This window comes from Diabrotica undecimpunctata, chromosome 4 (assembly GCF_040954645.1).
Source record: "Diabrotica undecimpunctata isolate CICGRU chromosome 4, icDiaUnde3, whole genome shotgun sequence".
NCBI classification, from domain to species: Eukaryota; Metazoa; Arthropoda; class Insecta; order Coleoptera; family Chrysomelidae; genus Diabrotica; species Diabrotica undecimpunctata.
In genome coordinates, this window is record NC_092806.1 from 126088828 (window position 1) to 126104305 (window position 15478).

The 15478-nt window shown below is 32.0% G+C and overlaps 1 protein-coding gene across 1 annotated transcript in view; it reads right to left on the minus strand.

The window, feature by feature from the left end:
• Positions 1 to 15478, minus strand: part of LOC140439980 (inactive serine protease PAMR1-like) — a 79626-nt gene that overhangs the window by 11492 nt on the left and 52656 nt on the right. Inside the window, exon 8 of the mRNA XM_072530200.1 lies at positions 2654 to 2815. Coding sequence (XP_072386301.1) covers positions 2654 to 2815 — 162 coding nt within the window. The remainder of the gene's footprint in view (positions 1 to 2653; positions 2816 to 15478) is intronic.

Sequence of the window (15478 nt, forward strand, 5' to 3'; positions counted from 1 at the left end):
CACTTTTAATTTTATTTTAATAAGTTTTACACTTAATACACAATTTACGTCGTAATATATGTAACATAAATGATATGTTCGTTAACCGGCAAATCTTCTCAAAATTATATCTCTGAAAATTCCAATTAACTGAACACTTTTAATTTTATTTTAATAAGTTTTACACTTAATACACAATTTACGTCGTAATATATGTAACATAAATGATATGTTCGTTAACCGGCAAATCTTCTCAAAATTATATCTCAATTATCTTCAAAAATTACGATTTTGAGGAGTGTGCACTTTTAATTTGGATATAAGATTTTTTTCTATCTAAAGTTACACCGCGACATGTATTACTAATCTGGGGAGTTGTTAGCCTACCCTTAACGTATCTCATTATAAAAATATCTTTTAAACCATTACAATTGTTTTCATATTGTGTTTTGTAATAATTTCTTCTTTTAAAATGAAGACAAACTATATCTTTTAAGTAAACGCGAGAAATCAGCTTTTGTAACTTATATTTGGAGGTACAGTCAGTGACGTTAAAAAGTAGCATTTTTATTAAATTATATTTTGATGAATTGGCTTGTTTTACCGTTTCGAAAAAATCGTATACTTTTTTTTTTCTTTTGGGGGCATGCTCAACTTGGCGATTAAATGAATCTGCTGCCATAAAAGTATGAGCTGGCTCAAAAAATTTGATTATTATATTTTCTACAGCAATGATTCTATTATTGTCTTTTTCATAGCGCAACGTCGCCAAAAGATATATCTTCTCACGCTTTTCATTGTACAAACACGCACCTCTTCGGCTTTCTTTGATGTTAGATAGTATTTGTAGGAATACACTCTTGGTAATGTTAGATTCTGAGATGTACTTCTTTTTTTCTCACTTTATTTTACGCAGCTCAATACAAACTGTTTTTGCTGTTCTTTTTCAATAGCCAGTATTGTATATTAATGTATTTTTGCCTAGTACACGAAATTTTTTCAGCGCAATTGAATTTGAATTTACCTGACTTTTTAACTTTATAAGCTCTTATGTAACTCTCTCTTTTTTGTTTCTTTCTTTCGACAAATGGCTCTTCAATTTGTTTTCTTTTTCTTATTTTCCCAGTTTTTGTATACAGTTTACTCTTAACTTTATCAACTGTTTTGTTTATAATTATGAGCTGTAAAATGAATATCTCGAATGAAATCCTGAACGAAGTTAAATTCGTTTTCTTCTGGTTCTATATCGGATATTATTGTCGAATTCATTGGACGGCCCATATATATAATCTGGATCATTCTCTATTTTGGCTAAATACCATAAGTTTACATCTATCGCTGTTCCGGCTAAGTGATGCTACATTGCTACTACTACAAACAATAATTACAATCAGTTATTGCTTCTACCTAAGGTAACGTTATTAAACTTACCCTTCATCCATTTCTCACAATATAATTACTTAAAATACAAAAAACGGATGGAATGCCTGCGAAGATGCTGCAGAGTAACAAGAATGGATAGGAGAAGTAATGACGAAATAAAGCAAAGAACATCAATAGAAACAGACATACTAACGTATATAGAACAAAAAAGACTAAAGTGGTATGGACATGTAAGAAGAACTAGCGACAGCAGATGGATAAAGAAAATAACCGAATGGAGCCCCATAGGAAGAAGGAAAAGAGGACGACCCCGAAAATCCTGGAGGAACGAAGTAGACGACGCCATGAGTAAGAGAGGACTGAACGATGGAGAATGGAACAACAGAGAGAGATGGAAACGGTTGAGCGAGGGAAGGCAGTGAATACTGTAGAATCCCTAAATATATATATATATATACAAAAAACATGAGCGTACACCCAATGTCTGACAATACCAAATACCTTTTATAATTAATTATTTGAAGTTATGTTACAAACATGCTTTTGTCATACTACGCAAAATTGTCCTAACTGATGCCGTTCAGTATAAAATGCTACCTTAAATAGTCCTAACTGCATTTCTAAAGTTAAAACCGACAATTTTTCTTAATAGGACAATTTATGTTAGTAAACATTGCTTTTTAGTCAGTTAGGACAAACCATTTAGGTATATAATAAGACACTTAAGACGCTTATAGGACAATTTCATTTTGTACATACATAGATAATATGGTTACTCATGCCATGAGCCAATAAAGTCATTTTACCAAATTTTGCAGATAGGACCTTTCATGTTAGGACGGCAGTATTTTCCAAACAAGTATCTATAGCAGTTAATCGTATGCTAAGAAAACATAGTTGACATTTGAAACATTTGAAAAATAGAATTATTCTCTTCACAAAATTAATGCTTTCTAATAGCGAAGAATACAATTTATTCTTCTTTACTATTAGAAAGCATAACTCGTTTAGAAAGCACTAGACAATTATCATGCCTAATTCGTTTTGGGTATCCAACTATCAGAGCTCGCTTGGGAGAGCAACAGCAGTTCTTACCATCAGAGTGGTCCCACAGGATGATAGTGTATAAAAAAGAGATATCTGAGCTGTTCTGGATTAATTACACACACAAAAACGAGTGCATCTTCTTTACATGTCATCAGTGAAAATTCTTAGAGGTCTCACATATTGCTTAAAGGTACTTACATGAAAAGTAATTTTAGAGGAATAAGATAGTTATTTAGAAGCTTACCCGTTATAATAACTTTTTGTGTCAGCATAGATCCTCCGCAAACATTCATAAACTCTCCTCCTTGCTTTTGAAATATAGCTGCCACCCACGGATAATCACCTTTTTCGACGGTTTGGCCATTTACTATAAGCGGTTCTGCAGTAACACGCTTCTGTCCACAAACTAAAAAAAATTAAGAAAGTGAAATCATAATATATCATACTGGTAGCCTTACTTGTTTGAATAATAGCCATTCCATCACCATCTCGAGAGAAATAATTCATGGGCAGTTCATATTCAATGAACAACATTGAACAATTTGTATATATGAAAATATATACATACAATAGTAGAAAATACAAAAAACACATATTACCCACCCAAAAACACATAAATATCTCATATCGCACAGTGATGTTCATCGAAAGTAGTAATAAATTTTCAGATTACAGAAAAGTCTCAATTAATCTTACATTCTGAAAAATGTAAAAACTAGGGATTCTGAAAATTTTAAGATTTGCATATAGTAGCAATCGTGGACATAGTTGGAATGTTTTGGGTCTACAAAAAGATGCTTACCCGACGAACTAGAGCAACTGTAGAGAATTACCAGACATGTACAGGTACAGGCAAGCTGGTTCCTAAAAAAACTGATACGACTCTTAGCAAGATTTGATCATTTTGAGCAGTGCATTTGATTGGTCTGACAATCATATATTATATTTATTATGACAGACAAATAATACAAACAATTGATTACATACGTTAATTCATATGTAATAATTATTAAGGTCTAGATTTTGATATTATTTTGAATTCCTGCATTTTATAAAGAGTATATAAATGATAGTTTTTACATAAAATAGGGTTATTGTTATTATTTTTAGAGAGAATTATAACCAAATTAAAAGATAACTGGGCACTATCAGAGGCAGCAAAAAATTTTAACATAAGTAGAACCACATTCTTTCTATTATTAAAAAATGGAGGGAACAGGAAACTCTCGAAAGAAAGCGGGGGTCTGGAAGACCAAAACTATACTAAATTTAGGTATGTAAAAAAAAATTAATATTTTGTAATATCTCCATCAGCATTGATAACAGCTTGTAGTTTTCGATCCATCTGCGTGAAAGGAACCATGCACTTGTCTTCTTCAGAGAGCTCTTCCCAAACCTGTTGTATACCGTGCCAGAGCTCTTCAGCATTTTGAGGTATAAAATTACGCTAATATAACCGTTTTATAATAACCTCTCACACCCGATTGGGTTTAAATCTGGACTGTAGCTGGTAAAGTTTAGATGTTTTTATTCTGGAGCCACTAGTTTATTATATTTGCAGTGTGAACAGGACAATTATCTTGTTGGAGTATAAAATTATTTTCTGGATACAACTGTTCTACACTGGGAAATATGATGTTTTCGAGAATATTCGATAAGTCTGCCCAACAAACCTGCCGTCAATACGCCATACCATTCCCATTCCTCTAGATGAAATCCATCTCCCCATACATTGACGCTAAAATGACCAACTGCTCGATATCTATCAACATATAGAGGATTAAATCTATTATTATCTGGTCTACACACGCCAATTTTGCCCTTTTTAGAAGATTTTCTCATCTGTAAATATCACCCTGTCCCAAAAATCTTGATTTTGTAGCTGATGGTTTAAAGCAAATATAAGTCTTGATTGCTTCTGTTGTGGTGTAAGAGCTTGTTTTTTTTGCTGCAGTTTGGTGCTTAAGACGCGATGCTTTGATTCTGCACCATGCCTTAGTTGTTGTCTTTCTTCCCGAAAACTGTGACATAATTCTTGCAGTTTTCGCATCTTCAAAGGTTTCTCTTCTGATCTCTCCAAAAGCGTACGACCTTCATGAGCCATAGTTATTTTTGGTCTTCCAGAACCTTGCTTTCTTTCGAGAGTTTCTTGTTCTCTCCATCTTTTATTAATATTAAAAACTGTTGTGCTTACGTTAAAATGGCACTATGGCAGATAATGACCAACCATCTTCTAATTTCGTTACAATTCTTGCTTTTAGTTCTTTGCTATCATGTGGAGCCATTTTTGAGGTTGAACAGAATAAGTTATCTGACAAATTTTAAGATTTGCTAGTAACAATGACAGTATGTAAATAATAAGTATTTATCCTTCAAAAGGCACTGCTCAATTTGGTATAAAATAGGCTTTAAGAGGCATATCAGTTTTTTTACAAACCAGCTGTCCTAATAACCGCCTTACCAAGTTAATCTGGGAGGAAGCCCTGATAGGGAGAAGGCCCTTAGGACGTCCACGAATGCGATGGAGAGATAATATATATGGTCAGATTTAAGAACAACGAGCCTACCCACTGACCCAACTACCATGGACGATCGTTTGAGATGGAAGCGAGTTGTGCAGTCAGCCAAGACCCACCCGGGCCTGTAGTGCTAAGAAGAAGAGTTAAGAAGGTAAAGCAAAAGATAATTCTTTACCTGCGTAATTGAGTGTTTCGATTCCAGTTGCTTCTGTTCGGAACTTTTTGTTTTTTTAGGTTTTGAGCTTTCATTTTCATCTAATCTTTATTCTCTACTTCTTTGTTTTTTAACTTTTATGTATATACTCTAGAACGGTATAGAAAAGCGTAGATTATGTTTGAACTTTTTATCCCATTATCTATTTTTTAGTGTATATAGATAAATTAACAGGAGGTAACGATTTTTAAGCCAGGTTACTCCAAACAATTTTCAAAAAATCGATTTTTTTTTTAATTGTTTAGGTACTTTAATCGTCTCTTCTCGAAACCACGTTTTTTTAACTTAGTGTCATTCGTATAAAAAATGGTCGAAAAATACGTCATCGTAGTACCATACATACCAATTCCGTACATAATATGAAACAATTTTGATTTTTCCTTTCAAATGATTCGTTTCCAAGAAATAATGACACTCACGAACAAATTGGACGAGTTTGAGTAGCCATTTTCAAGGCCGCCATTTTGAAAAATATTAAAAAAATTTTTTTACGTAGTTCAATGTTGTACTTTCACCCGTAAAAAGTTTGATTTTGAAATATGGTTCGTATTACAAATAATATTTATTTTATAAAAACACGTTTTTTGGAGGAACCTGGCCTTAATAATATGAGTGAATGATTTTAAAGAACACGGAAAAAAGAAGTAGGTAACATCGTAATAGTGGCATATCTTTTAATCGTGTCCTAATTTTTTATAACACAGCAGTTATAAATAGTATTAAATATTATAAAATCTTTATTACTGATTGAATAATTCACTACTTTTACAATTTACCATTTACAATCAAAGGATTAATCCATAACATTATGCCGTCTTTAACTGCATTTGACTACGCTCCAACACATCTTCGTTTTGATTTTTTCCTAGATTCTTGATTTTTATTATTTGTACTCATATTTGTATTTTGTATTAACGTAAAAGTTTAAATAAGAATGATTGCAGATTAATTACAGAATCTCGTTTCAGCCAAACAGTCTTCAAAAGTCTTCAGTCTTTAGTCTTCAAAAATTTGATTTCTAAAAAGGGGACATCTCTAAAAACGGAACGAACAATCTGAATTTTGGTACCCCAAAAAGGAAGTAGGATGTAGGAGTTTGCCACTCCTACCCTCGGGCTTTCCTCTAAAACCCCCCTCAGAGGGAAAACCGGAAAACATCAATTTTCCAAAAATTTTTACGACGTAGAAAAAAATATTTCTAACAAGACTTGCAGCTGAGATAATTTTAAACAAAAATGTTTATAAGCACTTTTTCTGCAGAAGGAACCATTCCCTAAGAAACAACGCTTGAAGTGACCGGAGATTTTGAATCTCAGTTACGCGCGCGAAATAATTTTTTTAAATGAAAATTGTATCAACTGGATGGTAAAAATTCAATATCTTTTGATCCGAGTATCCTATCGACAAAAATCAAGATGTGTTTTAAAGGTAAAGAGTGCAGCTTTCGTATGCAACTTTTGCGTTTTACCGTAAATGAAGTCAGTTTGTATAAAGCTGATAAATAAATAAACGTTGCACGATTTTTGCCATTTTTTACGATTCCCATGAGATCCATAAATGTTGAGACTTAATTGACCTTTCCCTGTGAAGTTTAAATTGTTATAGCCTAATCTTCAAAACCTATAAGATGAAATTTCGATTTTGAGTGAAGTTGTGTAGTATCGAAAAACATACTTGTGCAATTAAAAAAAGTAGTTGTAAACGTTTTAGATCGTTTCTTTTTCGTGACGACCAGTCAACACGTTTTGGGTTTCTTGGAGCCATTTTCGTTGAATTGTCTCTGATGTGTTCCTCTCGGATAATTAAAATATATCACCTTACTAACAACTACCTGAAGTGACTAATAAACGCTGGAAGTACCATGAAACTGTTCTAAATGCTTCTGATTGGACTAATAAATTACGCCACTCGTTGCTGACTGTCTAGCCAAACTATGACGTGATACAGTATTGCCAGTTTTGTCATTCACAAATCTCGAATTCTGGCGTTTAGCTTGAATCCGTTTCTATAGTTTATTAAATAATTATGTAAATATATATATAGGGTGTGAAATACATAAAATATTAAAAACTATATAAATCAAGATCATAAGACGATTATTGCTGGATGAAACAATATTTTTTGTAAATTTACAGAATTTTGGCCAATTGGTGTATTTGAAACAATGCGGTGTGAATTATATTTAATTTAATGGAAGTCAAGGTGTTAATATAATAGTATATTATAAACAGTTAGATACTGAAAATAATCGCAAAACAAAGACGATTATTATTATATTACATCTCATTCTTATTTTTTTTAGATAAGCTATGCAACTATACAGGGTGTTTCAAAAAAAGGTAACCCCGTCTCTAGGGTAGGTAAAAAACAAAAAATTTTTGTAACGCCATTCGTTTTCAAGATACAGGGCGTTGAAGAAAAAAAATTTTACGCATTTTTTACGATTTTGCCGAAACTACTGGCAACATTCTAATGAAATTTTATACGAATATGTTTTGGAAGCTGATACATCCCATGAATTTGTTTTTATATCTGATTCTCATAGAGAGCGCTAGTTACACGGATCGTACTAAGTATTAGTCAATATAACTTTTTTAAGAGTATAATTATTAATCAAAATTTTAAGTAAACTTAAACATCCTTCAATTTTACGCGAAAAAGGTACTCTTGGTAAAACTCGATACTGTGTACCGTTTTCGGAATATATTGATTTGAAAATTATGAAGTAATAATTGATGCTGGTAGTAATGATAAAGTTCTAATAGGTATACCTCTATTTTCTCCAAGTGTGCCATGGAAATCTGACATTTATTGATTGTTATGACGATAAATCAACAATAATTAGAGTTTTGAAACCTTGTAATTTGTAAAATCAAATCAAAATGTACTCAAATGTTAAATACACTGACATGTTATTAACTTTAGGCGAATGTTTAGGATGTTCTAGTGCAGCTGTGACACGTTATGTAGAAAAGTTTACTAGAAGAAACTTACCAAGTAAAAAAACATATCAACGCCGTTGAACGACGTTGTCGAGAAACTGGGAATGTGAGACCAAATAAAATAAATTCTGGTAGACCAAGAACAACAAGAACAATTAATAAAGAAAATAATATTTTAAATTTACTTGATCAAGACCCAACAGTTAGCGTAAGGAATATAGCAAGACAAACAAATACTTCTTCTTCAAGTACTTGGCGGATACTGAAAGAAGAGCAATTACATCCTTATCATTACAGACAAGTCCAAGAGCTCTTGCCAGATGATCTACCGGTTAGAATGGATTTTTGTGAAACATTGCAACAAAGGACAGCCCACAATCCAAATTTTTTAAAATGCATTCTTTTTACGGACGAGGCCACCTTTACGCGACAAGGTATATTTAACTCCCATAATGCACACTACTGGTGTGATGAGAATCCACGAGTCAAAAGGGTATCACATTACCAACACTCATTTAAAGTTAATGTTTGGGCAGCAACTTTAGGTAACAAATTAATAGGTTATCATATTCTACCTGGAAATTTAAATGGTGATATGTATCTTGATTTTGTAAACAATTCCTTATTCGAGATATTAGAAGATTTAACGCTAAACGAGCGAAGATCTTTATTTTTTATGCACGATGGAGCTCCACAACACTTTGATAGAAGGTGTCGTAATTGGTTGAGTAATCATTTTCCGAATCGATAGATTGGTAGAGGTGCAGAAGCTCCGATTCATTGGCCTCCTCGGTCATGCGATTTTAACCCTTTGGACTACGCAGTTTGGTCGTATATTAAGGAAAAAGTCTATGCTACAGAGGTAAATTCACGCAAAGAATTGGAAGAAAGAATTCAACGTCAATTTAATGACATCATAGCTGATCCCCTACCGTTTAGAAGGTTAATGGAATCTTTAGAAAAAAGAATAGACTTGTGTATTCGCGAAAACGGAGGGCATTTTGAACACTTACTGTAATTGAATTTTATTTTATGTTCTTAGTCATTAATTTAATTTTCTTCTTGTGAGTTTTGTTTAATTACTAACTATTTTATACCAGCATTAATTATTACTTCATAATTTTCAAATCAAAATATTCCGAAAACGGTACACAGTATCGAGTTTTACCAAGAGTACCTTTTTCGTGTAAAATTGAATGATGTTTAAGTTTACTTGAACTTTTGATTAATAATTATACTCTTAAAAACGTTATATTGACTAATACTTAGTACGATCCGTGTAACTAGCGCCCTCTATGAGAATTAGATATAAAAACAAATTCATGGGATGTATCAGCTTCCAAAACATATTCGTATAAAATTTCATTACAATGTTGCCAGTAGTTTCGGCAAAATCGTAAAAAATGCGTAAATTTTTTTTTCTTCGACGCCCTGTATCTTGAAAACGGATGGCGTTACAAAAAATTTTTACTAAGCAAACCCCAATTATTTTTCAGTTTTTAACCTACCCTAGAGACGGGGTTACCTTTTTTTGAAACACCCTGTATATTCTAAAAGAATATCGAATAACAAAAAAAAATTATATCTGCCAAACTTAAGATAAAGATTAAGTTGCTTATCAATCAACTATTTTGTCCAGCTTTACTATTTGTACTTTTCTAAGAAGATGGCACCTGTAGGAGATGAAAGATTCCAAAAAATAATCAGGAAACGTGCAAATGAGCAATATGTGCAAAGGACGTCAGATTTTGTTAAAAATAATAACAACGTTAAATTAAATCAATTTTATATATTAAATAAAAAATATAAATTACATAGCACATAGCGTATTTTATTACTAAATAAATTTCTTCCATTATGTCATACAGTATTTTTCACATTAAAATCATTGCACGTCATGATTTATTTCAAACTGACTTCACTTGGATTTACAATTTCCATAAGATCAACCTTAGAGTTCAAAATTCCCTAACACAGCTAATAATACGACATCCATACCACCCCATACGGAACTGCTCGATCTGTCATATGCGTCAACATACAGTGGCTCACAGCTTAAATGATGCAGTCGCTACAGCTTGTGTCAGGGGCTCAATACTTATTAGAAAAAAAGTACATACTGAAATTAAATTACTATAAGTCTTCTACAAGAGCATAAGCTATTTTTTGGGTTTCAAATATACCAGACTTAAATAACAATAAATATTTAATTATTTTATGAATGATTTTGATGTCACAGCTAAAATGATGCAGATAAGATGAAGTATTCGTTGCATTAAATTCATATTGCAGTTCATTGTATTTTAATTTGACATTTAAAAGTATTTAATCGGCAAATAACAAAATTATTTAAGAATAAGTCACCGAACTACGATTAGTGAAAGAAATTTAATTATTACTCACCATAGAAATGGATATAGCCAAAGAGACATATCCAAAATGGTAAATAAATATTCAACTACAGTTCAGCACATTGTTAAACGTTACCAAAATGAAAGTAGAGTTGACAATAAATCAAGATTAGCTCCAAATAAGATTTTTACCGAACGTGAAGAAAGAAGGATTGTCAGAGAAATAGCAAATAATCCTTAAAAAAGTGCACCAGGTGAAAAGACAGTTTGGAAAAAGATGTAACATCGAAACAATTAGACGGATATTACGAAAGAATAATCTACATGGTCAAACTGCTAGAAATAAACATTCCATTAGCCAAAGAAACACGCGTATTAGATTGTAGTTTGCCAGGGAGCATTAACAAAAGTTTGACCTTTTAGAATTCAGTAATATTTGTCGATAAAACCAAAATAAACTTGTTTGGGCCCAGTGGAAACATATCGGTATGGGAAAAGCCGAATGAAGAATTAAAATTAAAAAAATATGAAAGCTACGATAACTAACGGTAAAGGTGGAACATGATGTGTCAGGACATCGATCCTGTCCTGACAACGTCTTATCGGGTTCGTACGTGGTTGCTTTATAATTGGCGAAATGTCATTAAAACACTAGCCCAGTCGCCAGATTTAAATGGTATCGAAAATTTATGGTTGAAATTAAAAAATAAAGTAAATAGTGCCCCAATATCAAATAAAACTGAATTGAAAGTAAAAATTACTGTAGCTTGGGACACAATTTTTCCAGTGTACACTAGAAAGTTGGTCGAATCAACGCCTAGACGACTACAGGCTGTAATTGATAATGAATAAGGATTTACAAAATATTAGCAATCATTGTTTAATGTGTCGAGTTTGTTTTCTTTATTAATTTTCTTGTTTTAAAGCTTGCATCACTTTAGCTGTGACATCAAAATCATACGTAAAATAATTAAATATTTATTGTTATTTAAGTATGGTATATTTTAAACCCAAAAAATAGCTTATACTATTTTAGAAGACTTATAGTAATTTAATTTCAGTATTTAATTTTTTCTAATAAATATTGAGCCACTGACACAAGCTAGTTTTATTGAGTAGTGACTGCATCATTTAAGCTATAAACCAGTGTATATAATAACAAGAAAAATGTAATAGTTATTATATTGAGAATTTTAGAATTATATTAATTAAATAACCAATAACATTTTTTATTATTAATAATATAAATTCTATAAAATAACTGTTAGTTTAATACTCAATAAAAAATAATTTTAATTAAATAGATTAGACAATCGTAGGCCACTGATACGGGAAATCTTTGACAGTTCAGCTTTTGGCAAAATTGTTTACAGTGTTGCCGCCTTTTTAGAGTAAGAATTTTGTTTATATGTTTTGATTTCTTACACAATTTGATTCACAATATATTATATATGTTAATAAATTGTATTTATAAATAATTTCTTAGGTGTATGATTCTAAATAGATCTTGATTTATTTCTATGTGGTTGAAGAATCTTTGTAAACAAAGCGTAAAGCGACTATTGTCATTTTTTCAATTTGTATTTTGCTATTTTCTGTACTACACTATATTTTTTGGTTTAATGTATCATTTTGTAATATTTTATATAATTGTGTGGAATTCGTTAATAAATAAATTGTTTTTTTTTTATATATAAATCTAGATAACTATATTTGTAATTGTTTTTGATTTTCTTTAACTAGTGGATGTATCTCGATAATGCGAATATTGAAGAATTAGTTTTAACATTTCTTTCTATTTTTAAAGTTAAGATAACTTAAAAAATAGTAGTTTACACCGCGAGACCAACTATGACCTTTTGTGCACTCTTCAGTTTCTTTTGGAGGGCCTCTTCATAATGCAATTCGAGTAGATTCTCCCGAATATTATCCAACCCATTTCTGAAATCTTATAAATCAGTTGAGCTTTTTGTCCATTTTATATTCTCGCAATTCTGTTAATTTATTTCACAATACTCCTTGTCTCAATAGTTGAGTTTTAAAATATATTTAAAATTATGCATTTTTATGTGATATATTATAATATGGATTAAACGTATCTCGTTTTCCACATTATTGAAAAGTGAAAAAAGACATAAAATATGATTATTTTCTTCATTTTAAAAATCCAATTGCCTGGTGTATTCTTGAATATTTGACATTTTGAAAATTCCTCAATTATTAACTATTCTGATGTTTTGGCAACACTGTGGGGTTCTGACGTTGTAAATCTTGAATGACGTGCATTGATTTTTATAAGAAAAATTCTATATACATACCTATATGTAGATATGCGCCACGTTTTTAATGAGATAAAACATACATTTTATGCAACTTTACTTTCTAAATATTTATTGATCACTGGCTTCATAAGAAATTCATATAATTAAGCAAATTATTACATTCAACATAATATTACTGTAACAAAACACCTACTAAAATAAAAAACTATCCTTAAAGACAAGTTAAATAGGAACCGATTTACTATGTCGCTTGATAGCGACGCTCTTCAAAATAAAAATACAACATATTTAAGCGGTTTATGCTGTCAAAAAAATATAAGTGAATTAGAATATGAAATGCTGTGAGTTAAAATCAAAATCAAAATGAAAAGCCTGCTTTTCATCTTCATGTAAATATTTACGATATTATTTACTATAAGTGTTAATTTTTTATTTACTAGGATTTTTAAGAAGTATATCAGTAAATAATAGGCAAGAACTTAAGGCAAGATTCGGGGCCTATGGAAGGGACAGGGCATATGAGTATCAAAAGAACTGTGACAAAGGACATCTTTAATGCAGAACCGGATCACATAACAAAAAGATACAATTTTAAGAATTCATACAAGGTGTCTATTCCAGACAGGAATATATATGAAGAAACAAGGAGTACCACAACTAACAGGGTAGGATCTGCTATACAGACGGATTCAAGAGAAAAGAGGATGTGGGGGCAGGAATCTATTCCAGAAATCTAAGAATTAGCTAAAGCTTTGCTTGGGACGAGGAACTGCACCCTTTTTTAAGCGGATATTTATGCGATACTGCAATGTGTAGCAATAATGATGAAGCACTTAAAAAAGAGCAGATCCATATATTGTTTGATAGTCAAGCGACACTGAAGGGTAACCAAGGGGACCTGAATGAATTGGGAGACTGGAACAAGGTTGAGCTTGTTTGGGTACCAGGGCATCAGGGTATCGAAGGTAACGAAAAAGCAGATCAACTTGTTAAAAGAGGATCGAACGGATCGGACCGACCGGCTGTGACTCTGGGAGTACCAAAGGCTGCAGTACGTACGGCTGCAGAGGATTGGATCCGAGGATCTGAGAAAGTCATGAGCGATATTGGGAGAGAATCCCAAAACAAACACATAGGAAAATCTTTATTGGTGGAAGATGAACAAAAAGAACAGAGGAACTGCTCCATATGGTCCGGAACAAACTGAGAACAGTAACAGAAATTTTATCCGGACATGAACAAGTAGGAGAATTCCTGAATAAAATAGGCATTTACAATAAAGACCTTAACTGCAGACTCTGCGGTAAGGAACCAAAAACTTTAGACATGTATTATGCAATTGCGAGGCGCTGGACTGTAAAAGAAAAAACTATATGGGCAACCAAAAGGAGACCCTGGTATATTTAAGACACACCAAGCAAAAGGCCTGTACAAACTTCTACATGGTACAAAAATTCTAGACTGAGTGTAGGAAACAATAATGGACAGCAAACACAATAAACAGACGGACCCAGGGAAAAAAACTAAGGAATTAATATTAACTTTTAAATTAAATCTATTTTAATTTACATAAATCTAAAAATATTAAACGTAAGAGATAGTTTTAACTAAGGTAATTACTTTATAGCTAAAGAAAAATATAAACTACATGCTATAAATAAACCCTATTATACCGTTTGATCTCCTAATTTGTTAATTGTTAATAGTTTGTAATGTGTACATTATTTTAAGAGGATAAGATAATAATTAATACTTAACACGACTGTAAATATGATATCTTGAAACTTTGGTGTCAAGCATTTTATTTAAGAAAGTCTTATCAAATAATACTATTGGTTGATCTGGGAATGCCATTTTTACATTACCGTCAAAAAGTATATTGGTGATCTAATATTTTTCTCCTAATCTTATTAACTAAATTCAAAAGTTCAAGTTTTTTTAAGTTAATCTACAAGTTAATCTACGTGTTTCAACGAAGAAAAAATAATGAACAGAATAATTTAGGGACAGTGAAAGCAGCAATAACTTAGATGAAGTATGCCTTCAATATGTTCAAAAGACATTTCTCATAACATCTCATTTAAGAGAACAGGATTTAAAATTTGCGAAAGAATACAAAAATGGAATCGATAATCTTTGTCTGAGATCCACTGTTTCGGATCAGAACAGCACTACGAATAAACCCCTCCCGGGACTTATTAAAATTTCCAATAAAAACACCAACATAGGCATTACAAGACATATACAAATTGTACAAATAGCGCAATGCTTGAAAAGTACCATATAATTATTTCAGAACCACAATTTGGATGTAAGTACATCCGAAGAATGAAAATATTCATACGAATTACAGTTGGCAGATCATAACACAAAGGTATTCAACTAGAACAAATATAGTGCGTCTTTATTTCTAGATGTCAGTAAAGCATTCAACACGATATGGCTCGAAGGGCAGATTCAGTAAGGCCGTAACATGTCATCGAATGCCATAGTCTGTGGACTAGTGCGCATTTCAATGCGCATCGCCCCGCCTCGAATTTTCCCATTGGCTCTTGACCTGGAAATCCCTATTTATCGCTCGAACAGCGCATATAAATATTGGCGATTTTCAGGTCAGTCAAGTCAGTCCCTCACGGGCCCTCCGAGAGCTTAGTGCTCTTGGGGCGCTGCTTCCTGCTGTTCCAATTATACTCTGTGGCTGAGAATTGTTTCAACTTAACTTGATGTTTTTATTTCGACGAAGATAAATATTTTCCATTTC